This window comes from Homalodisca vitripennis, chromosome 3, assembly GCF_021130785.1.
Source record: "Homalodisca vitripennis isolate AUS2020 chromosome 3, UT_GWSS_2.1, whole genome shotgun sequence".
Classification (NCBI taxonomy): Eukaryota; Metazoa; Arthropoda; class Insecta; order Hemiptera; family Cicadellidae; genus Homalodisca; species Homalodisca vitripennis.
In genome coordinates this window covers 84,443,284-84,467,921 of record NC_060209.1, presented here as the reverse complement: position 1 = coordinate 84,467,921, position 24,638 = coordinate 84,443,284, and the positions used below count along the sequence as shown (strand labels likewise).

The 24,638-nt window shown below is 32.7% G+C and overlaps 1 protein-coding gene across 2 annotated transcripts; it reads right to left on the bottom strand.

The window, feature by feature from the left end:
* Window positions 1-996: 996 nt before the first annotated feature.
* On the bottom strand, window positions 997-20,734 carry LOC124357132. 2 transcript variants are annotated; one of them, XM_046808612.1, is made up of 2 exons: window positions 20,539-20,734; window positions 997-3,702 (listed from the first exon to the last, which is right to left on the bottom strand). In XM_046808612.1, the coding sequence occupies exons 1-2, from the start codon at window positions 20,552-20,554 to the stop codon at window positions 2,426-2,428; spliced, it is 1,293 nt and encodes a 430-aa protein (XP_046664568.1). In that variant the 5' UTR covers window positions 20,555-20,734; the 3' UTR covers window positions 997-2,425. The 2 variants fall into 2 exon arrangements, with proteins under 2 accessions (XP_046664568.1, XP_046664569.1); XM_046808613.1 differs by having other exon boundaries at window positions 20,666-20,685.
* Between the last annotated feature and the right edge of the window lie 3,904 nt (window positions 20,735-24,638).

The following is a 24,638-nucleotide window of genomic DNA, read 5'->3' as shown; positions in this document are numbered from 1 at the left end:
TATAAATTTGAGGACTGTCATAAAACTCATCTTAGTTATGATGAGCAACGGCAATATTTCTCTAAAGTCAAGTTGTTACATCAGTTCTTGAAACAAATCCTCATTTATATTTTCGTTTATTGTAGCAAAATACACTAGTGACTATTCGACGCATCGCTAGAAGATAACTGTGAGAGTATTCCAATAAAATGAACGGGAATTAAAACTTAACTGATTTATAGGAAAGAAAAATTAAGAACTGTTCTTAATACAACTGAATGTTCTGTCTTGCTAGTTTATTGTTAACCCTTTCCTGTACGTTAATTTGTAAAAGACCTTTGTAAGACTTAAAGCACACATCTTTCTGGACATTGGTAGTTACAGAATCAAACCATGTTTATTTTGTTAGTAACAATTGTCTAGTTACATAAAAAAAGAACTTTTTACCTCTTCTTCTTTTAACAAAATTTGGTAAAAGCGTAATTTATTTGTTTGTTTCAGATGGCAGGCCTTGCAGTCACCAACAATTATCACGACTACTACAACTCTAACGAAGAGAACAAAATATCTAGTAGAATGTATAAGCGTTTCCATAATCCCGATGATGAAAGTGATGGAGATATTTTTGAAAGTAGTATCAGATGATTGTTGAAACTATGAACACTTATTAAACAAATATTACACACACCTCTTTCGTGGAAATACATATAATTTTTTATATACAAAATAGTTTAATTCATTTGTAATCATTTATCAGTTCCAAATTATTCAGTTCGGTGTCCCATCCTGATACTTTATATATATACAAACTAAAATATTAAGAATGTGTGTAAACCCCTTATGAATATTCTCCCACCCCAATCAATATCCCAGAATTTAATCCCAATTACCATTATAAAGTAATTAACTTGATTTTTTAGATTAGTTATTTTGTTTCCTGTCATCGAAAAGTGTTTAATAATTTGTTCATTTTTTTAACATGTTTACCAATATTTTCTTAGTTTAAAATAATTTTGTTTAAATTAAGTAGTAGTATGCTTACTCCAGAGACCAGCATAAGTTCATTTCTATCTGTGTGCAGATATCTTGAGAACGAATTAATCCATTGTCTTGAAGTTTTGGCGGAAGATTCATTCTACATATGGCTGCATAGTGACCCATGTGTTTTGGTTGAACATCAGCAAATATTTTACACTATTCTTATAAGTAATTATAATGGAAATGAGAAACTTGTAAGATAAATAAATTTTAAATCAAACTAAGTACAATCTTAACCAAATAAAATAAACTTTGGACTGTTAATGTTACATGCAACCTCAGTGATCTCTGTTACGCAACACAAGGTGTAGCGTACTTTAGCAGTATAGTAAATAGTAACAAAACATATGATTTAATAAGGTTACTTTTCAACTTACTTATAAAGAGAACATCAGACCAATTTAGAAACACTATTGCCTACTATCGTAACCTTAAAAGCATTTAATGCCTTTTCCTACCAAATATGGTCATAATTAAATTTAAAAAAACTTAAATATGAAAAGATTAATACATTTATAAGTTAACCCACGTGTTTTAAGTAGATAACTAGTGCGGAGCTCTGGAGACAAATGTTTGTTGTTTTTAATGGTACAAGCAAATCTATATTGGCGTTTGGATTTACATACAAAAAATGGCTTTGTCTTAACATTAAAATTATAGATATGTTAGAGATTAAGTCCTAGTTTAGGAACTCTATTGTGTCCTTGGCTTTAAGCACGTTTTCACACGAATTCAAAATTAAATGTATAAATATGTCATGCAGATAAGTTTTATGATATTTCTAACCATATCATAAAAAGCAAAAATAATTGTCTGCTAGAAGGTTGAAAGGTTTAACTTGCTTTATCTATACTTGGGACCCATTCCAAATCAGAACTATTGTACTCAATTTTGAATCATAAACAAATTAATAACCAATCACTTATTATGTAAAGTAAAAGTGTGATAAAAGAGTGTATTATGACATGTTTTTTTAAATAATTTATTCATATGTTTAATTTCGAAATACCTGCTTTTTCAATCTCGTAAAAATTCAATCAGTTGACTTGTTATGGTCAGGTCTAAGTACGCTCAGCTCAACATTTGAATATTTTCACTGCATAAATCAATTAGTTTACTGGGATATAACAATAATTCTCCTACACAGGGAACATTAATATGAATAGTTTTTAAAACAGGAGTATAAAAATTGCTTTTATTTTTATCTATTTACTTAATAATATTTAACAAAAACTATAAGGAATTTGCTAAAACTATATTTCTGTAAATTAAAAGAAATAGCACACAATAGAAGAACACGTATAGATATGTGTGTGGTGTGTATAGATTTGTAGAAGTACATTACAATTTACGAGAGGCCAATAGATATTTAAAATACAAATAAAGCAAAGTAACCTAGAAAAGTATGTTACACTTTAGATTTTATCTCCCTAACGTTTTCCGATATATAATCGTAAACACCTAGCTTGTCGTACACATCAAGAATATTTGGATAATACATGTCAAAATAAAGGCCAGTGTAAGTAGTTTTGTAGAAGCGGCTATCCTTGACTGATTCAAATGAGAATCTAACACTTATATATTCTTCCATCTCCGCAGCAGAGTCAGTTAAAGTTATTGGTAAACCGCAAACCCAAAGGAGCGTTATTGGACTGAGATGAGCGATTTCTGTTTCCAACTCTTCTATAGACAACTTTTCAGGACATCCTAGTTCTGCGAGATTGCCATTCAGTGAGTCACAGTAGATTTTGTACAGGTCGTTTAACCTATGTTCACGTACTTCCATGTTGGCTGCTGATACTAAGAACATAACAAACTCGAGTAGTGGATAGTTCAGTTTGATGCACTGGAAATCCAGGATTTTTATTCCCGCAGCTCTTCCCGAGTCGTCATATCTAAACATCATGTTCGTGCACCAAGGATCATCCTGTGTTATAGTTCTAAGAGCTTTCGATTTGCAATCGTCCAACATATTCTTATAAATAGTCCAAAATACATCATTCTCACTGGCTTCTCTGATGACTTGATACTGTTTTTTGTAGTCCGGTTTATCTTCCAAATAAGCAGCCATACAAACAAGAGAATTAGGCATAGACATTTTTAATTTTTCATTTACTACTACACTCTCCGTACCAAAACTTTCAATCAATTCAGGATTAATTCTGTGCACAGCAATTCCAAGAGCGTGAAGCTTAGCTGAAGCCTCTGTGAAAAGTTTGCAGTGGTCGAAATCAAGCAGTTTGCTACGATCAACCATTTTAAACCCCGATACACTAAGATCTTCCATTACCACGCATAATGAATTTGGAGATTTGTAATGTTTAGGGACTACGTCATGTTTAAGAAGCTTGTAAGTTTCAGAGATAAACTCACAATAGTACTTCATCTCATTGCGGTACAGTTGGTGCAAGACATCTCCCATCTGTTGCACTACAACCAAATCTCCAGACAGAGGTGCTTTTAAGATTAAGGATATTGTATGTTCAGCAGTCTGCTCGTTGGGTTTCTTATACCGGATATTTGCCCTGATTATATTACTCCCATAGTTGTTCCCAGGAGCGACGGCACACTCGAGCTCGTGACTTGTCACAGTAATCCCACCAAAGTTCTCTTTGTCGGACTCGAGGCAGGATTTAAAGAAATCGGCAGTTAACCACTCAGGGAAGCTCTCTGCTGTCATGTTTCCTGAAACAGATATGCTTTGTTGTAAACTGTGGATAATGTAAGAAAACAAAAAATATTATTTTAATAACAATTTGTTTATAATAAAAATTAATATAAAGTATGTTTTATTATTTGTTACCATGCGAATTAGGGGTTAAGAGTAGCGGCAAAGGGTATATTTATTCCTTTAGAGGCCTTAGTTTTTTCTGACAGAATTTATGTTTTATATATAAATGAGCAAAAATATTTGAGACACTATTAAATTATTAATTTGAGCGGAGTGATAGTAGCGAGTGAGATGTTCTTTATTTTTAGAAGTCCCATAACGCCATAGGTATGACATTTTATAATTCAAGGCGATTGTTATGACTTTATGAACATTATAACAAACAGGTCTCGTGTTCGAGGTTAGACCTAGATAGATTTAATAGAAATGTAAATATTGCAATGATCCACAAGACGGAATTTCCGAGAGATTTTTTTATTGTTTCTTATTACCTCCAAAATTCAAAACCACCACAATCAAAACATTTATGTACATATAAACATATATATATATATATATATATATATATATATATATATATATATATATATATATATATACTAGCAGACCCGACAGACGTTGTCCTGTACACACGTCTCTAATTTTTAAAATTTGATTAATCTGTAACAACCTGGGCTGTTTTGATAAAAATGTCTATTATAAAGTTATTACAATATCTAACTTCAGAATATGTAATTTTAATTAAGTTACTTCTAGATAAAAATGTATAACAATGTAGACCAGGGGTTCCCAAACTTTTTTGTACCACGCCCCCTCTGGTTATTTCTAGACCCCCCACGCCCCCCTACACATATCAATAATTGTACGTATGGTGAAAATTTAAACAAGTATTACATGAAAAACGAATATAATAACTGATACAAAATTGAACATTGTAACACAGATACATTTTCAATTTAAGGAAGGTGAAACAATAGGCCTAACTACTTACAAAAACAAAACATTAAATGTAATTTAGTGAGATGGGTGCGCTTGCATGTTCTGGATAAGCTGACAGATCCTGGGTTGAGTTTCAGACAAAGCACAGCGTAGGTCACTTTCGACATCAAGTTTGTTGCGGTACTTGGTTTTGATCGCCACAAGAGTTGAAAACGCTTTTTCGCACATGTATGTTGTTGAAAAAGGCAAGTACATCCGAACAGCTTTCCCTGAAACACTGGGGTAAACTTTTAAGTACTTTAACCAAAATGAGGGCTTGTCCATTTTGTCAAAATCGTATCTTGCAGCAGAGTCATTTTTTATTTCTATTCCCTCCTCTTGCAACTCTTCTGGCAGCAACTGTATGTCCATGTTGAACGGGTCAGTTGATAGTTTGTAAAACTCCTCTGACAAGTTAGGAAAGTACCTGCTGAACTCCTCCTTGAGGTTCTTCAAATGGTCAATTATCTAGTTTTTCAAAAGCGGTCCTTCAAAAACGTCCTCAAAACATACTTCTTCTGAGACTGACACTGCTTTGCTGAAACTTGAATAGTTGCTGGGGTTCATTGACACTTTACGTATCCAAAGTTGTAGTTTCTCAACGTACATCTTGATGGCATCCCGACGTGTTACTATATTTGAGTCTGCACCTTGCAGTCTCAAGTTTAGGTTATTTAACGTGTCAAAAAAGTCTGATAAATAGGCCAAAATCACTTGGTTCCAGGGTTTTTTGAACTCTGCACTAAGCTCGTTTTGTTTCTGCTGTGCCAAAAACGTTATCACTTCATCACGGAGTTCAAATAGTCTTCCCAACATATTGCCTTTTGATAGCCATCGTAATTCTGTATGAAATAGCAGCGTTTTGTGATCACTTCCTAAATCTTCACACAGAATTTTAAACAGTCGAGTATTTAATGCACTGTTCTTAACGTAGTTGACTACTTTAATACAAAGCTTTAAAACAGCATTGAGTTCGTTAGGAAGAGTTTTTGCTGCCAAGGCTTGGCGGTGAATAAAACAATGAATCCCAACCACTCAGCATTCTTCTCTTTGACCAACTGCACAAAGCCTGAACGAGAACCCAGCATTGAAGGAGCACCATCTGTGCATACACCAATAAGTTTTTGCCAAGAAAGTTCGTGTTTCTTAAAAAAGTCTGATACTGCTTCCATCACATCTACAGCTTTAGTAGTGGTCAACAGCTCAGTAGAAAAAATCAGTTCATCCTTCATTCTTTCATTTTCAATGTAACGAACATATACAAGCAAATGAGAGCATTGTGCTATGTCTGTACTCTCGTCAAGCTGAATAGCAAAAAACGGTGATTTTTTTATTGCATCAACCACCTGGTTTTTAATGTCCTTGGCCATATCATCAATGCGGCGTTTTACGGTGTTGTCTGAAAGTGGTATTTGTGATAGCTTTTGCCTACTATCAGTTCCAAGGACAACATCGGCTGCTTTTAAAATGCACGGTTTAACAAGCGTTTCACCAATAGTGTGACTTTTCTTTTCCTTAGCAATAATAACAGATAATTCATATGAAGCTTCAAGCACTTTTAGAGATGACTGAGCAGCAGATCCAGTGCTATCTAACTTCATGCGCTTTAAATTCTTAGATTTTGCAGCGAAAAACTCTTTAGGTTTGTCCTTTAAAGAGGCATGTTTGGTTGACAAATGTCTCAGAAGACGATTAGGCCTCATCGCGTCATTGCTTAATACCTCATAGCAAATAACGCACTGAGGGTGATCAACATTATCTTTAAGCAAGGAAACAAACCCATATTGAATATAATCGTCAATATACTTGCGTTTCTTTGCCGTGTTCATCTTCTCTGATTCAGCTTCACACAGAACTCACACAACACAAAAACAATTACTCCAATTCAAACGTCGCAGCAATTACAGAACACCCACAATACAGCAAACACGCTGACGATAATTATTCACGGAAAGCACTGTTGGCACAACGGACTGGCGAACGGACTAGTTACAACGCAAGCACTGAACAAAGTGCAAGGTTATTGACATTGGATTGAAGATGCGGTGGGGGTAGTGGTAGGCGGGCGTGGTAGGGGTGGAGGGACACTCGCACTCACGCCAAGGCCAAATGGAGGTAACGGGTGGTGGGGGTCATGGATGGCGGGAGGGGAGTATTATTATGAGGAAATTATTTTTGTAATTTTTTTTATTTATTTCATTTGGGTGTCACGCCCCCCCTGGACTTTCTCCACGCCCAGTTTGGGAACCGCTGATGTAGACTATCTAAAATACTAAATAAGTACCTATTCCCTATAGGGCTGAAGTATAATAAGTGGCCTCCATCACAATCGAATTATTGATATTTCAGAATAGCCTATCTAAACTACTAAAATGACGATCTGAATTAGATTATAGTTATTTTAAAGGCTGAAGAAGTATAATAAGCGGCCACTATACACACACACTGGGGTGGAACTCATCCTACAATATTGATGCCCTTACAATTAATCCAGAGATTTGCTGTTAGGAATATATGTAATATGACTAGATATGAAAGTGTATCACATATGTTTATGGAAATAGGCATCTTAAATTTACAGCAACTCTATGTTTTTTCTCTATTAATGTATACAGTGAACAATAAAGAAATGTTTCAAAATAAGGGTTTTCTTAGAAATACTCGAGCATCCGTTACAAATACTCTGGTTATGCCATTCTATAATCGGGAAATTTCCAGAAAACAACTGAATTATAAATTGTTAGAAATATTTAATAAATATTCAAATGTTCTGAATGTTGTCCGGGGCAGTACCTTGCCAATTTTGAAGAGGACAATCAAGGCCATGGTTTGCAATGCATAATGATATTTTGTTGTTTATTTTTGGTTTGGTTACTAATGTTTATTTATTTAAAGTTGCTGTGAAATGTGTAAATATATTAATTATAATGTTATTAAATTAAATTCTATGATTGTTGACATATTTAAGTTTATTTGTTATGTACTAATTGTTATTGTTATGTTACTTATATTGTTAATTTAGCTTGTTTGTTTATTATTAATGCTTATTTATTGAAAGGTTGCAATAAAATATTAAATATTTATTAGAATGTATAAAATTAAGTTCTATGACAGTTGAGTTATAAATAAGTTTATTTGTTATGTATTAATGTTGTTATTGTTATGTTAGTTATATTGTTAATTTGTTGTTATTCCTTCTTGTAAGTTATTATATATGTATAGTTTGTTGTTATAAAGTCATATTGCTTATAAAATACAGGGAGATGGTGGTACAACAAAGACTGCATATAGCCATATAGAATGAAGTGTATAATAATTAAATTATAATAACCCCGCACGTGCAAGTGCACATGGGGAATGATAAAATGTTAAAAACATTTTTTGTTATATAAAGTTTTTTGAATTGAATTGAATTGAACTGTTACAATTTAATTATTGATATTTCTGATTAGTCTATCCTAACTACAGAATTACATTATAGTTATTAAAAATTACAGTATAGTATCGGAACTAGCCAACAGAATTTAATTAATATGAAATACTAAATAAGTATTCCCTATATGGCTGAAGTATAATAAGTGGCCACCATCACCATTGAATTACTGATATTTCTGAATAGCTACTAAAATGACGATCTAAATTAGATTATAGTTATTTAAAGGCTGAAGAATAATAAGCGGCCACCATCACAATCGAATTATTGATATTTCTGATTAGCCTATCTGAACTACAGAATTTCATTATAGTAATTTAAAATTACAGTATGGTATCAGAACTGGCCAACAGAATTTAATTAAAAACCAATTCCTACACTATTAGCAATAGTTATTCACACATGTGATTTGTATGCTACTTAATTTGAACTTTAACTTCAATAAATAACAATAGTTTTTTATGTACTTCAAACATTTTCAATCTCTATTAATGTTTACAATTAGCACTCACACAATAATTACATGATGTTACAAAACAACTCACAAATTTGATAGTAGTACAAACTGTTGGGAAAATCTGGAATTAAAATAGAAAAACATTTGAAACTGCGCTTGTAGCGCATTCTGCTGGATTCAATGTAAAACATTCTAAGATCAACAACAATTTATTTATGAATAAAAAATTAACTGATCAATCGCTGCACACCTAATATTTACTAGGAATTTCAGTTAATAGTATATTTTACTAAAACTTCTAATTTTATATCTGGATAACCTCTATTACATTTTTAACCGAATTACATTATAGTTATTTAAAATTACAGCATAGTATCGAAACTGGCCAACAGAATATAATTTATCTAAATTACTAAATAAGTCCTCCCTATAGGGCTGAAGTATAATAAGCGGCCACCATCACAATCGAATTATTGATATTTTTGATTAGCCTATCTAAACTACCGAATTTCATTATAGTTATTTAAAATTACAGTATAGTATCAGAACTGGCCAACAGAATTTAATTTAAAACCAATTCCCTATACTATTAACAATAGTTATTCACGCATGTGATTTGTATGCTACTTAATTTGAACTTTAACTTCAATAAATAACTATAGTTTTTTATGCACTTCAAACATCTTCAATCTCTATTAATGTATTATTACAATAATTGTAATTATGCTAATTGCTAATTATTAGCACTTAGTACAATAATTACACGATGTTACAAAAAACACACAAATTTGATAGCAGCACAAACTGTCGGATGTCGGGACAACTTGGAATTAAAATAGATAAACATTATGGCTATGTTGTAATATTGTAATGTTTACATAGAAAAATTATTGAAACTTCACCTTTGCAATCTACATTACACTACTGATCAAGCACTTCATAATAACAATTTTCTAAATTTTAAATGTAAACAAATATTTCTGCCTCTTTGATGAACTTCAGCTGAAAGTATTAACAGCAGAACAGCTGTTAAGTAACAGTACAGTTCGAGTTTCGTCGTCATTCTGATTGGTAGTCAACGTACTGTTAAAGAACTTCTTTGCAGCCTCGTGAGATTAGTGTCCATCCCTTGTTTGTCACTGTGTGGTAAATATAGTATTAAGTATGTAAAAAGTTAACATTTATTTTTTGTTTTGTATCAGTGAAATTCTTAGTTTATATTATACATTTTAAACATATCCTTAGTCTATAAAATATCAAAAGAGAGAGGTAACCTTTTCACAAACCTGTTACGGCTGGACCTGACAAGTCTGCAGGTCTAGCCAACCCAGACAACATGAATGTTGAAAATGCGGAGGGTGACGAGATCAAAATAGCGGTAAGTTTTATTATTGACCATAATTACTCTGAACTTAACATGGACGTAACTGAGACACAAAATAAAAGAAAACGTGATCAGACAGAAAATATTTATGACCCTATTGATGTAATAAGCCAAAATAAACTAGACAATCCTTACCAGAATTTTCACAAAATAAAAAACAACATATTGTCAGACTGTATAATGAGTGGTATGTTGGTCCTTTTGAATTAATTGTTCAAGACAAAAATAAACAAAAAATCAATCCTTTTCGTGTAGGCAAAATAATTCAATCCCATCATAACGATGTTGATTTTATCACCAGAGCAGGTAAGAATTTAGTTATAACCTGTAAATCTTATCTTGCTGCTAATAATATAGTGACATTAGTACACTTGACCCAATTCAATGTATTTGTACCAACAACTAGAATTTATACAATAGGTGTAGCATTTGTTGAAAGAGATATTGCAGAAGACGAAATCCTAAAAAAGACAAAATGTGAGTACCCCCATTTTAGACGTACAAAGACTAAAAAAAAGAGTTAATGGATCTCTAGTAGACACTAGTTTTGTTAAAATAACCTTTGAAACAGACAAGCTGCCAGGAGTAGTCTATTTAAATTATGTCAGGATGCAAATTGAGCCTTATATAATTCCGGTGAAACAATGTTTTCGTTGTTTCTCCTAAGGCCAAGTAATGAACTCGCCATGTAATAAAACACGTGTTTGTCGGGATTGTGGTGATAATTATCATTCAGAAGAGTGCTCCAAGCCAAAAAAATGTGTGCATTGCTATGCCCCTCATAGCAGTAACTCCAGGCAGTGTTCTGAATATATAAGGCAAAAACAAATAAAGGAGCGCATGAGCACTATGCGGGAGGATTACTTTACAGTTAGTAAGTACTTTCCGATTACTTATAAAAAAACTAAGTACGCTAGATTACAAACTTATGTTGATGTTACAAAATCTCACTTAGATTTTACAAACAAAGTAAGCTTCCCAAACTTAAAAAACAACACACTAAGAAATTTAACCCCGACAGAGACAGGTAGTAAGTACAATATATCCACTACTAATAGCTTTAATAGCCTAAGAGAGATAGAGGAAATAGAAGAACATGAGGAAGGCCAGGATAACAGCTCATATATCAAAATAGGCATATCCAGATTTAGAAAAATAAGTAACACAGGCGCTATTAAAAAAAAATCCTATATCAGGTAAGCAGGGTGGTGTAGGTATAAATAAAAATCAAACAAATATGGCAACTAGTAAGGAACTCAGTTCCAAACTAACATTACAAGAAAAAATTAAATTGAAAGCAACAATCAGTGAAAAAATTGCTGAAATTAGGAAGAAGATCCAAAGTTCAAATATTAAAACTAAAATACAGATAGATGAGGTATTATAATCATATTTAAATGAACATGAGCCTAAAAAAATCCAGAGTATAGTTCCACCAGACAGACAGGGAAAACTCAACAGTACAACAGGTAATTTTAAAAAAACACACACATAGTACTTGAAGGAATATGGAAATAAATGAGTTAAACATTATTCAATTTAATGTGAGATCTCTAAAACCTAAATGGCCAGAGATGCAGCTGATTATGTACCCCACTACAATGAATTGCATAGTCCAAATCTCCGTTTGACAAATAGCCCATTGAAAAAAACTTTACAATAAATGAAATTAAGTTAGCCAGAAATACATCTCCTGGAATGGATGGGGTAAGTTATACAATGATAAAGTATTTACCTGATAGTGCACTAGAATTTATGTTAAGTATTTTTAACGACATCTGGAATGGAATATCAAATATTCCGCAAGAATGGAAAAGAGTCAAAGTAATAGCCCTTCTTAAACCAACTAAAGATAAGCTACAAGAAACTTCATATAGGCCTATATCTTTAATTAGTTGTCTTGTTAAAATAACGAATACAATGATAAAAAATAGGCTAGAATGGATCTCTGAAAAATTAAGAGTGATCCCTCCAACCCAATATGGATTTAGGAGAAAACGAGGCTGTAATGATTACCTTGTAAATTTTATGTCTGATATTCTAACAGCTTTAACATATAATGAGACAACCATGGTAGCCTCACTTGATATCACTGGAGCATATGACAATGTATATATTCCTGAGCTATGCAATAAAATGATTAGACTTAATTTTCCCAGTAAATTTATAAGGTAACATAGCTGGCTAACTGACAGACAGGTAAATGCATCAATTAATTATATATCTTTATCCAGGACTACAACAAGGGGCCTTCCGCAAGGTAGTGTGCTATCACCATTGTTATTCGCTATATATATATTTCTCAAACTAATGTAAGTCTACCCAATGAAATAAAGTCCTTGCAGTATGCTGATGACATAGTCATATACTTTTCACACAAAAAAGGAGAATTGGTAAGTAAAAACTTACAGTGTGCACTAAACAAACTGATTACTGCTTTTGATAGCCTACAATTATATTTTAATGAATCAAAATGCAACACTATATGTTTTTCAAGGAAAAGACAAGACAATATTGAACAAGTTAAAATTAATGGTCACCTGGTTCCAATTAGAGATAATGTTAGGATCTTAGGGGTTAGACTGGATCATAAATTAACCTTTAAACAACATATTATGGACCTAGTAAATAGAGGCACTAAAGATCTTAATATTATTAAGTCTGTTATTTGTGGAACAAAGGGCTGCAACCCTAATTTCGCCATACAAGTATATAAAAGCCTAATAAGATCAAAATTAGATTATTGTTGTGCATTGTTTGGTCATGTATCAAAAAGTAATTTGGGTAAACTAGATTTAATTCAAAATCAGGCACTCAGACTTGCCTTAGGCTCCTTTTGCTCCACACCAGTTATAGCCCTACAAGCTGAAGCCGCTGTGATGCCATTGGGTATCAGAAGAAGTATTCTTACAGATAACTTAGTATATAAGATACTCTTAGAAAACAGTCATCCAGCATTTAGAAATATGTGTTACTTAAATATCTTAAGTCAAAATAATGATTATTGACAAAATAAAAAGTTACCCTTATTTATAAAGTCATTTATTAATGTAACTGAAATGATGCCTAACATCATGGAAACTGAGGGACTTAAAAATGACTGGGATTTTGAATTACCTTTATTTAGGGAAGAAAATAGTATAAAAGGCGATACTAGATTACCAAATTTAGAAGTAAGTAAAAATAATACGAGTAAAGAAACTCTAAAACAATTGTGGTTAGAAAAAATGTCACTATCATATTTAGGTTATGTATATGTTTATACTGATGGATCCAAAACTGACGATGGTTGTGGCGCTGCCTTCCTTATTCCTCGGACCAATACCACTGCGTTGTATTCTCTTAGCAAATATATGTCTAATTATAGTTCCGAATTAATAGCTATACATAAAGCAGTGCAATTTATCAATAAAACCCAATATGATAACGTAGTTATATGTACAGATTCTCAAGCTGCTGTTACAGCAATATCTAATTATGGCAAAGATAAGAGTAAAAACCAATTAATTATAAGCATAGTATATGAGTTGAAAGCCTTGAATAAAAATATAGTATTCGTATGGATTCCAGGACATGTCTCACTGGACTTTAACGAAAGAGTAGACAATTTAGCCAGGGATGCAATAACGACAGGTGTAAAAATTCCAGAAATTAATGTCCCGTTGGAGGACTTTGAAGTAGCAAGAAAAAGAAAGGGAATGGAACATTAGCAGGTAATCTTTGAATTAACTCCAAAAGCTCACTGGTATAAAAATATTGTAAAAAAGGTAAGTTATGTTCCTTGGTTTAAAAATAAAATGAAATGAAATGAAATGAAAATGAAAAATGAAATGAAAAATTCTTTATTTTTACAGGCAAAGTTAGGGCCGCATGGCCCTTTCTTACACTTAACCTGTTGCAATGTAAAATTTAAAACATTAATAATAAATATTACCTAAGAATAAAACAAAACATAATAAAGATAATAAAATAAAGAAATAATTACATTTACACAAAGTAGTGAAATTAATGTAATATTTTAACGTATAATAATTAAAATTTAACACATTAATAAATTAACCATCTCTACTATTCTTAAAACATAATATAAATTTATATTTTTAATATACAAATAAATTAAAGTATTTATTGTTAAATGAACTTTTTCACACACAATCTCACACTCATCCCTCTGCCAGTGTCACGCCCACAGCATCTCAGACCGGAACTGCCCCGGCTAACCGTTCAAGATACATATCTTTCAGTTTCGCCACAAACCGGGAACTGCTATCGATGGAAGTAATTGTTTGGGGAAGGGCATTCCACAACCTACAAGCCATAAAATAGTAAACTATTAAGAAAGGAAATCGTCACAATATCTCGATTGAGACTGGGGCATGCCAGAGTTAACAGTAAGTTGTTTGCAATAAAAAATTGTTTACTCTATTATGCTTAAACTGTTCTTTAGGTGTAGAAGAAACAATAAACCATGTAGTACTACAATGTCCACATTACGAATATGCCAGAAAAGAATGTTTTAAACTAATATCAGGTAAGTTCAAACATGTTAACTATGACATAAAGGATGTTCTTAAAACCAATGATTTAAATATATATAAGGAACTAGCAACATTTTTGTTAAAATTAAAAAAGACATTTAAACATAAAAACAATCCGAACGTTTTAACAAAATAAAAAAAACCGAAGTCCAAATCTTTTCGGATTAGGAAGCTGGCCTGATGGACCCCTGGCCATGAAGATTCCAAAAGAAGCCCTGTCCTTTAAATTCACTCCCTTAATTATCACATTCCTCTTTTAAAACTAACAAACACACAACATTAATGTAAATCCCACTCCATTAACATTGAATAAAAAAAAAAATAAAAATAAAAAAAAATTGGACATAACATATATTATGGAACTACGAGGCTGCATGTTTTTTACGAAGCCTGCTCTTTTGAGCAAACCAGAAGAAAAAAAAGTAACAGTTCACTTTGTATTACGTGTCGTAGCGCAGTCTGCCGGATCCAATGTAAAACACTCCAACATCAACAACAATTTATTATTAAAACACTAGCAGTTTCCCGCGGCTTCGCACGCAATTTCCTCTTGAAAAACATTACACTATATTCACGTATTCATTTTCTATCAGATTTTAAACATTCTTGAGATGATTGATAGTCGTTCCTTCGTGAGCCTCTTGGGCGCATTACGAAGGTATGTACCATATTTCCTGCCTCTATCTTTCGTGGTGTTTGCTAGGTGTTTTTATATGGATGATTCTCGATAAACTAATTAAAATAAAAAGAATCAAATTCGGTCTGTTAAAATTAGTTGTCTGTCTAAGATATTTCCAGACTTATATTTCGATCTAACGAAATTAATTACCTTATGCGCAAACATTCACGGTTTTTGTACAATGAGGTGGTTTTTATAACGGCGTTTCATAGTATTTTCATTGCATTAGATAGTTTATTGATCATTGGTGCAATCTAAATTTTAAATTAGGCAATAACGTCTCCTATGCAATCTGCATTACACTACTAATCAAGCACTTTAAAATAATAATTTTCTAAATTTTAAATTTAAACAAATGTTTTTTCCTCTTTGAATAACTTCAGCTAAAAGTGTTAACAGCTGTTTAAGTATCAGTTCACTTTGCATTACGTGTCGTAGCGCAGTCTGCCGGACCGAAGGTAAAACATAAATAAAATATAAATAAAACATTCGACAGTGGATGTTTAGCCCATACAGTGTTTAAAGTATATAACAGTGTATAAAGTGTGTAACAGTGTATAAAAGTATGCCTATGTTACTTCCAGGAACATGTAGAATCACTGTACAATATTTCACGATGTTTCGTGCATTGGTTCCAGAGTTATAACGGAACATACAAACAAACATTTGCATTGATATATATATATATATATATATATATATATATATATATAGATTAATTAAATAAACTATTTAAATTGGACCAAATTGTGAATCTAAACCATTCTCGGATCCACCTGAAGACACACAAAAAGTTTCATAAAAATCGGTCCACCCGTTTAGGAGGAGTTCTGCCCCATACACACGCACACAAGAAATATATATATATATAAAGATTACGTGGGGGGGTGTGTGTATTTTGTATGTATACCATCATATAACGCGAGCTTGAACACGGTAACTGCCGTATTTTTTTAAACATCAAACTTATTCTGGTACAAAAGTAGTACTTCCACATAGCTTGCATGAACATTATTCAGTCTTAACCAATAACACAGGTTTACACACAAAATGTAACATTCATTAAATAAGGTTTTTTTGTTTATTTTTAAGTTACAAAATCCAAAACTGAAAGCATAAATAGCCTACCACGTATCAGTTTTATGTTATAGTACCGCTGTCATAGTCATATACCATAATTTGTGTTTAAAAGCTGAAAGTGGTTGGCAGCCCTGCAGAGCAGTGGTGGGGGGCAAGATAAACATTCCTTTGTGTCTGGTGACTCACAGCAGCACAGCAGTAGTGAGCAGGTATTTTAAGAGAGAGGTTGTGTGTTCAGTTTAATTTCAACACTTCTTAAGTATTTTTTTGTAATGTCTAGTTTACGTCGAGTTTGTAAAAACCCTCCAGACAAGTTTTGTTACGTGTGTGGAAGGTACATCATTAAATCACAAGGAAGGCCTATAACTGAAGAGGTAAGAAAGGCATACTTCCTTTATTTTGGCTGCAAGGTGGGGGACCAGGATAAAAGTTGGGCCCCACATATTTGCTGCATTAGCTGTTCGGTCAACCTTATCCAATGGGCCAAAGGGAACAGAAGGTCAATGCCCTTTGCTGTTCCAATGGTTTGGCGTGAGCCTAGCAACCATTTCAATGATTGTTATTTTTGTTTGTCAAACCCTGAGGGATATTCAAAGAAGCAAAAATGTAAAATCCAGTACCCAGACGTGCCCTCAGTAATCAAGCCAGTTCCACATGGAGACGATTTGCCAATTCCCACCCCTCCAGTTGACTGGGAAAATTTTTTTATTCCCAATATTAGTGAAGATGATTGCCAGCAAATGGACAGTGAAGATTGATAAAAAACTTTGTAAAGGCAATGAGTAGAGAAGGTGAAGGATTTGCATACCTATCCAGTTTGTTTCCTCAGCTGAGCGAAGCTAAGATCAAAGAAGGTGTTTTTACTGGTCCAGATATCAGAAAAATGATTAAAGATCCTGAGTTCGAAACAAAACTCAATAAAAAAGAGTTGGCCGCTTGGAAACCATTTGTCCAGGTTGTGAAAGGGTTTCTAGGAAATACCAAGGAGGAAAACTACAAAAAATTAGTCCAAGATCTTTTGAAAGCGTACCAATCTATGGGTTGTCGAATGTCTTTAAAAATACACTTTCTCCACTCTCACTTGGACTTTTTTCCGGAAAATCTGGGAGCCGTAAGTGACGAACAAGGCGAGAGGTTCCACCAGGACATCAGAACAATTGAAAGCAGATATCAAGGCCGCTGGGATCCTTCCATGATGGGTGACTATTGTTGGTTCCTGAAACGGGAAGATTTCACACCCCACAAGAGAAAGAAGTAAAATAATAATAACAGCCTTTAGTGTCAACTTGAAGTGAAAATGTTCTTTATTCATTCAATTTAATGTATATAATAATAAACTTAAGTTTGGTTGGAACATTTCTGTCAACAATTTATTGAAAATCCCTATTCTCATAGTTGTTAAACTATACTTTTCTTAAGTTTCTTAGGATGTCTTGTATCAAAAAATCCGTACGTCCTACATACTTTTTATTGTTATTTTCGTGTTTAGCAAGGCAAAATACATAAGAAACACCTATTTTGATCAATGTTACAGAAAAAAAAATATTTTTTTGTAAACCTGTGTAATAAATGTTTCAAGATGGCCTCCATTTACATTCGATAAAAAATGTTTACTCATCTTATTTACAATATATACCCACAGAGAAATCTTTAGATAGGATACGATATTTAGAGGGGTTCTTAGCTCCTAACTTTTGAGAAAAGTTGATGGACATCTGTGTGCTACTTACCGTGAGGCGTGTCAACTATTAAAGTTACTCGAGGATGATTTACATTGGGATAATACGCTCAAGGATTCCATCATATCTTCATCACCACATCAAATTCGAACATTGTTTGCGATTATAATATCCACATGTTTCCCTTCGAATCCGGAATATTTGTGGATGAAATATAGGGATGACATGTCTGAGGATGTGCTACATCGTGTGCGATGTCAAACTTCGAATCCTACACAACTAATTAATGCGGAAATTTACAATGAGACATTGATCATGATAGAAGATATGTGTTTATTGATGGCAAATAAAATACTGTCGTGTTTGGGCCTGACAGCACCCAATATTTAATGTCGAAGATTTTTTTTACACATGGTAAAGTATATCTTTATATATTTACGCACCGCAAAAAAGACAAAAAATATAGTTTATCAGAAAGCTTTAATTTGATTACCTGTATTTTTAACTGTATTGATTGCCTTTTGTCCGATATGATAATGATGATAATTTGACAATAAATGTGTTTTATTTAATGTATGCAAAAATGTCATTGTTTATCACTTCTGATTCCAGGTGCTGAAACCAACAAACATTCAGTGCTATGAATTTTTATTAATACAGATTCATGATCCGTGAAGGTGAAGTAAATTACATTTTGATGTGTCAACGGCTTTTTCATCAGTTTGCAGTTGACATGTACCTTCGTGATGCTATTAATGCCGATGCAAATGCAGAAAATGTGGGAGAAATGACAATTTTGCTGGCCACTTACATTGGAAGCCCGCGCCACACGCACGAATACGCGCAAGATGCGATGTCGTATGTTAGAAAATATGGCCGTCCAGACCTATTTATTACATTCACCTGTAACCCACAATGGGTGGAAATTAAGAAATAATTGCTACACGGCCAAACACCAGTTGATAGGCATGACATCACTACCAGAGTGTTTAAGCAAAAATTAAAATCTTTAATGAATTTCATTATAAAGCATCGTGTGTATGGCCAAGTACGGTGTTGGATGTACTCTGTTGAGTGGCAAAAGCGTGGTCTGCCACATGCGCACATATTAGTTTGGTTAGTTGATAAATTAAGGCCAGAAAACATTCATTCCATAATTTCAGCCGAGATTCCCGATGAAAAACTTGACCCAAAATTGCATGCAGTAGTAAGTAAACATATGATACATGGACCTTGCGGAGTTTTCAACAATAACTCACCCTGTATTGTCGACGGCAAGTGTTCTAAGTGATACCCTAGAGCATTGATTGCTGAAACCATCTCGGGAAATGATGGTTACCCGTTTTATCGTCGGAAATCAGTTGAGGACGGTGGGCGATCTGTAATTGTGAAGATAAAAGAACAAAATTTTGATGTAGACAATCGTTGGATTGTACCGTACTCGCCAATATTGTCTAAAACTTTTGGAACTCACATCAATGTGGAATTTTCTAATTCTGTCAAATCGATAAAGTACATATGTAAATATGTTAACAAATGTAGCGACATGGCCAAGAGGTAAGTGAAACGAAGTTCACCGGGTCAGCTAGTTTACAATAAAGTTTAATCTAACGTGTTTTTATATCACGTATGGTGTCAAGATAGCGTGTGTACAAAGTTTCAACTAGTCTATAACATTGCGGGAATACCTGTGAACACGATAACTAATGTATTTCTTAATAGATTTAGACTAAACTTAGTATATAGACACTGTTTGTACATAGCTGTCGTTATACATAGGGTTCGTTATAATGTCTTAATTAATAAAACTCTTCAAGGTGGCGGCCATTGACATGAATTCAAAATGAATGAGAATTGAAAAAAGATTTCTCACTCTATGAAGCCTATTACCTGAGATGATTTCTCTTTTACAATCGATTAGAATGAACAATCATCTTGAAACCACAACTTATAAACCAAAATGTGCCTAAATTTCTTTAAATGTTTTCTTTAAAACGTGTTTCACAGTTCATATATATATATATATATATATATATATATATATATATATATATATATATATATATATATATGAACTGTGAAACACGTTGAGCAAATCTTTATGTCACATTTCCTAGAAAATTAGACATACAGATTCATATATATATGAATCTGTATATATATTCATATATTCAGATATATATATATATATATTCATATATATATCTATATATATGAAATGTGACATAAAGATTCTGCTTAGTACACCACGTGAATAAAGTTTCTTAAATATGATACGTGATTACTGTTTTTGTATTTTAGTTGCGTTCCTTCGGCAAATCTAAAGCTTTCATGCTCATATAAATTCCTTTTATAATGGTCGTTGTTGAGAATGCAACTATGTTTACAAAAACTACTGTTTCCAGTAATAATGCCATTACCATTGTTTTGGACGTATTTATAAACAACCACCAGATATTTTTTTTAAACACCACTTTGATACAGCAACAATTATGTGTAATGTATATATTTGTAAGGTTAACTGAACAAATCTGTGTTTTAAAAGGTTTAGTTGATGTTTAAACTAAATGACATTTAACTAAATCATGTTACGTATCTCATAATATTAATTAATTACGGTACCTTTAACTGTCGCCATCTTTCTCGGTTGCAGACAAAAGGTTTACCCAAGTATGTTATTATATTTCATAAATAATAATACTTTTAAAAATGCAATTTGACACAACAGCTCAACACTAAAACTACTAACATGATCACAATGAAGAGAGTAGTACTCACTGACGTGTGGGAGCGAGTGGTTTAAATTGAGCGTCAGTCTGTAGATGTGAGCGAGGTCGTATGATACGAGTGGTGATACTGCGTTTTAATCTATTAAGTGGAAAGTGGAGGAAGTAAGTGGCAGTCAGCTGATGTCAGATTGAGGCACTCTGCGCAACATGTGTTCTCTGTTTGTCATGACAGAACACTTTTTGAATATAACAAAATTAATCTTCAAAAACTATCTTCACTTTTTGGTGGACTTAGTTTACTTATTTAAGAACAGTTTATTTATACTAAAAGCTGTTCATTCTTATCAACTAAAATTTTAGTTAGAAATTATTTGTAATCATCGAGTATATTATTAAACTATACATAATTAGTTTTCAATTATTTTTTCAATAAATATTATTTTAGATTTTTTAGGAAATTTAACCATATAATACCGTACACTTTCCTAATTAAAGGTATACACAGACAAGGCAAATCATTGCAGTTAGGAAATATTGCGTTCTGCATATAAGATTTGTTGACTACTCTACAACACGCTTCAAGCGGTCTTTTTACAAGAGCCTCTTACATAAACGACATATATTTTGGAATCACTGGTCTGTCACTATAATATTATCATTATTATAACATATAACATTACAATAAATCGTCATGATAAAACATCCCATTTGTTCGTCCTGGTTTTTCACTCTTTCAAGACTTATTCCACACGGTGGCCTCCAAAAAAGGACGTTTCATGGAACATGGCATAAGGTCCGTGATTTGCCATTCTGTCTCTCAGACAAATCTTTTATCAGAAGAAATTCAACATCCATACAGTTTAGATATCTTGTTGTTCTAGTTATATAAATAGTGTATTTAACTCCCAACGCTAAAGACACTTCTTGGGTAAGAATTTTATGATTTACTTAAAATGTTACATGTTATTAAAAAAGTCTGTAAAATTCTTATCATATTACATGTTCCCAGTTTACAATACCTAACATTAACAATCAAACTACATTTTTATTTTTGTTTTTGGAATATTATAACTATGCTCTTGAAACATTATAAACGTATACTACAACATCGTTTACTTGTAATGGTTATGGAGGTTTATGAAATATATAGGGTTGATGACCTAATAGGGTCACCCCGGGACGGCTTAATATTTTTAGCCCTTACAGATGGAACTATACAAGTTTGTACACTGTTATTAGGCATAAAAGAATATTTTACTATAATTTCAATGAGCTGATACCACTTCAGGGGGACGGCCCACAAGGAGTCGGAGGAAACTCTTAAACAGAAGCATAGATTGATATGCACATCAAATTAAAGGTCTTTATTAGTAGAATACAATGCCAGAAATCCGACTTTAAACGTGCAACCGAGCCCGAAATGGCAGCTATTCACAGATGGATTGAATTAAAAATTTTGTGTGCTTTTCGATCCAAATAGTTAAAAAAAATTTATTACGTATTTAATTGGTTTTTAGTACCTGTCCAAATTTATGCGAAGTCTGATTATTATTATTATATTGTGGAAGATTTAAACTTGTCCATTGAACTGTTTAATGTTAAATATTATATATAATATAATATATATAAATCAAACATGTAGCTTGTGTACTCTAGAAACAAACCTAAGGAGCTTTTGTAAGTCGCAAAGGTATACGTATACAAAACATTAGTTATTACTCAAGAGTACCTAACTTTACATGTACATATATAGAGTATATTTCTAACTGACAATGATATGGGATTGACAGATTAACAAAGATCTGCTGGTGAAATCAACAACACTTAAAACGATTTAAGGATGGGAAAAGAAAACGTACGATTGGTGGAGTGCAGAACATGCCTTATGACGTCTTGCTGCTGGTAGAAAACAGAGAGCAGCCGTTGAAGTTAATCTTACTATCTTCTTGATGCTGGCAGAAGGCAGGGAGTCCCTGATGAAGTTTATAATATATTTAATACAGTATGATGCTAGCACACATACAGAAATCTTTGAAGTCGCGAATATGTGTAATGATGTTCTGTAATTGTAGAATTTAAATAATTTTGAGACCTGACAACTGAGTTTCAGTTTATGTGCATATTCTCCTGTTCGTGGTAATGGAGTGTCAGTCCTTGTAAGTAATATCATATGCAAGTTTTAAAAACTATAAGGAACGATTGAATTCGCCCCTTAGTTTACCTTACCAGAATTTTAGGAACACCTCATTTCACACGGTGAGCTGAATAGCGGGGAAATCGTTCGCCAGCTGTAACTCGCTAACGAAGCATTTCCGAACAAATGTTTATATAAACTTTATTCATTATTTTACTTGTAGAATGAGCTCCCTCAGTTTGTTTATATCTTCGTGAATTACCTTGTATATAAAACACTGCAATTGCGACTGTTTGAAGAAACCTCCTCAAAACCAAGGAAGTCAAATCTATTAACTAGTTTTATAAGCACTAACGGCTCAATTCTGAAAGGATTCATATTTAGCAAATCACAATAGATTTGGTACAGATCATTCAAACAGGCTTGACATACCTGTAGGTTGGCGGACATTCATAAGAATGTTACAAACTCTAGAATGGAGGACTCAATTTAATATGTTAGATATCAATAATTCTTATAGACACATGTTTTCCTTTCCCGTTGAATCTAAACATCACAATCGTGAACCAAGGATCATTGTGTATCAGTGCCTTGAAGGATTTTATTTTAAAAGAATAAATTATTTCGTTATAAAGTATTCAACATACATCATTCTTATTGTTTTTCTTAAAAACCCCAAATTGTTTCTTGTAGTCCAGCTTGTCTCTCAAATAAATAAAAATCTCAATAGCTTCAATCTTCTGTGAACAGTTTGCAGTGGTCCAAAACTCGAAATTTGTGACAATCAACCATCTTAAAGCCCGATGCATTTAAATCTTCAATTACCAGACACAGTGGGATTAGGGATTTGTACTCGTAATGTTTAGGGACTGCTCCATGTTTGCTCCGTTTGACCGTTTCAGAGATAAACTCATGGAAGTACTTTATCTCGTTGAGGTACAGTTGTTTGAAGCCGTGTCCCAGCCTTTGTGTTACAGCAGAATCCAGTAATTACACCAAAGTTCTCTTTGTTGGACTCGAGAAAGGTTATAAAATTAGTTATACATTTTTAAAACCAAAGATATAAAAAGGTTGCAGGTTTTCTGTTGACATATTCCTGAAAAACTTTGAATACAACACAGAATGACATCTCTTTATATTCAATAACATTGTCTATTTTAATTTAAAACTATTTTCTATTGATTGTGTTTTTTCTAATTTAAACCTGCAAATAAGTGAGAATAATGATTGAGTGGTGGGAAAATTTCATTTGAAATATTTCTGAGGAGTAAATATACTTAATTTTTGAAATGGAACGTCTACTAATAGACATGATTTTTCTCATTAATTATATCCTAGATGTATTCCAAGCACGAGTAATTATTTCGCAATCAGTACGTAAACTAGATTTTAAGATTGGTCATGAAATATTTTTTAATTAGTGATACCATTATATTAAACATTGACAGAGAATAGCTTGAGTGTGGAACTGTATACTTTTACAAAAATCTCTAACACAACATATATTTTACTTACTTCTGTTGTGAACTACCAGATAGGAACATATATATTTGGGCTGTTATTACGCGAAGCCCGGAAGGTTCTAAGTGCAAAGAGTCCTGTTAAAAAAGAATAATGATAAAAGTAAGTTACTTACATTTTCTTATTTCTCTTAATTTTACTAACCATTTTTTAAATTTTATTCTACATGCAGATTTTTAAATCCATACCATGAAATAAAATTTCATTTATTGGCCATTCTGGCGTGTCCTGTATCAGAAAATATGTGTCAGCCATGATTTATACTCAATTATCTACAGAATCGCTCAAATCAGCTGCGGATTATACTCTAAAAAAATAAAGAACTACTTAATGTTGAT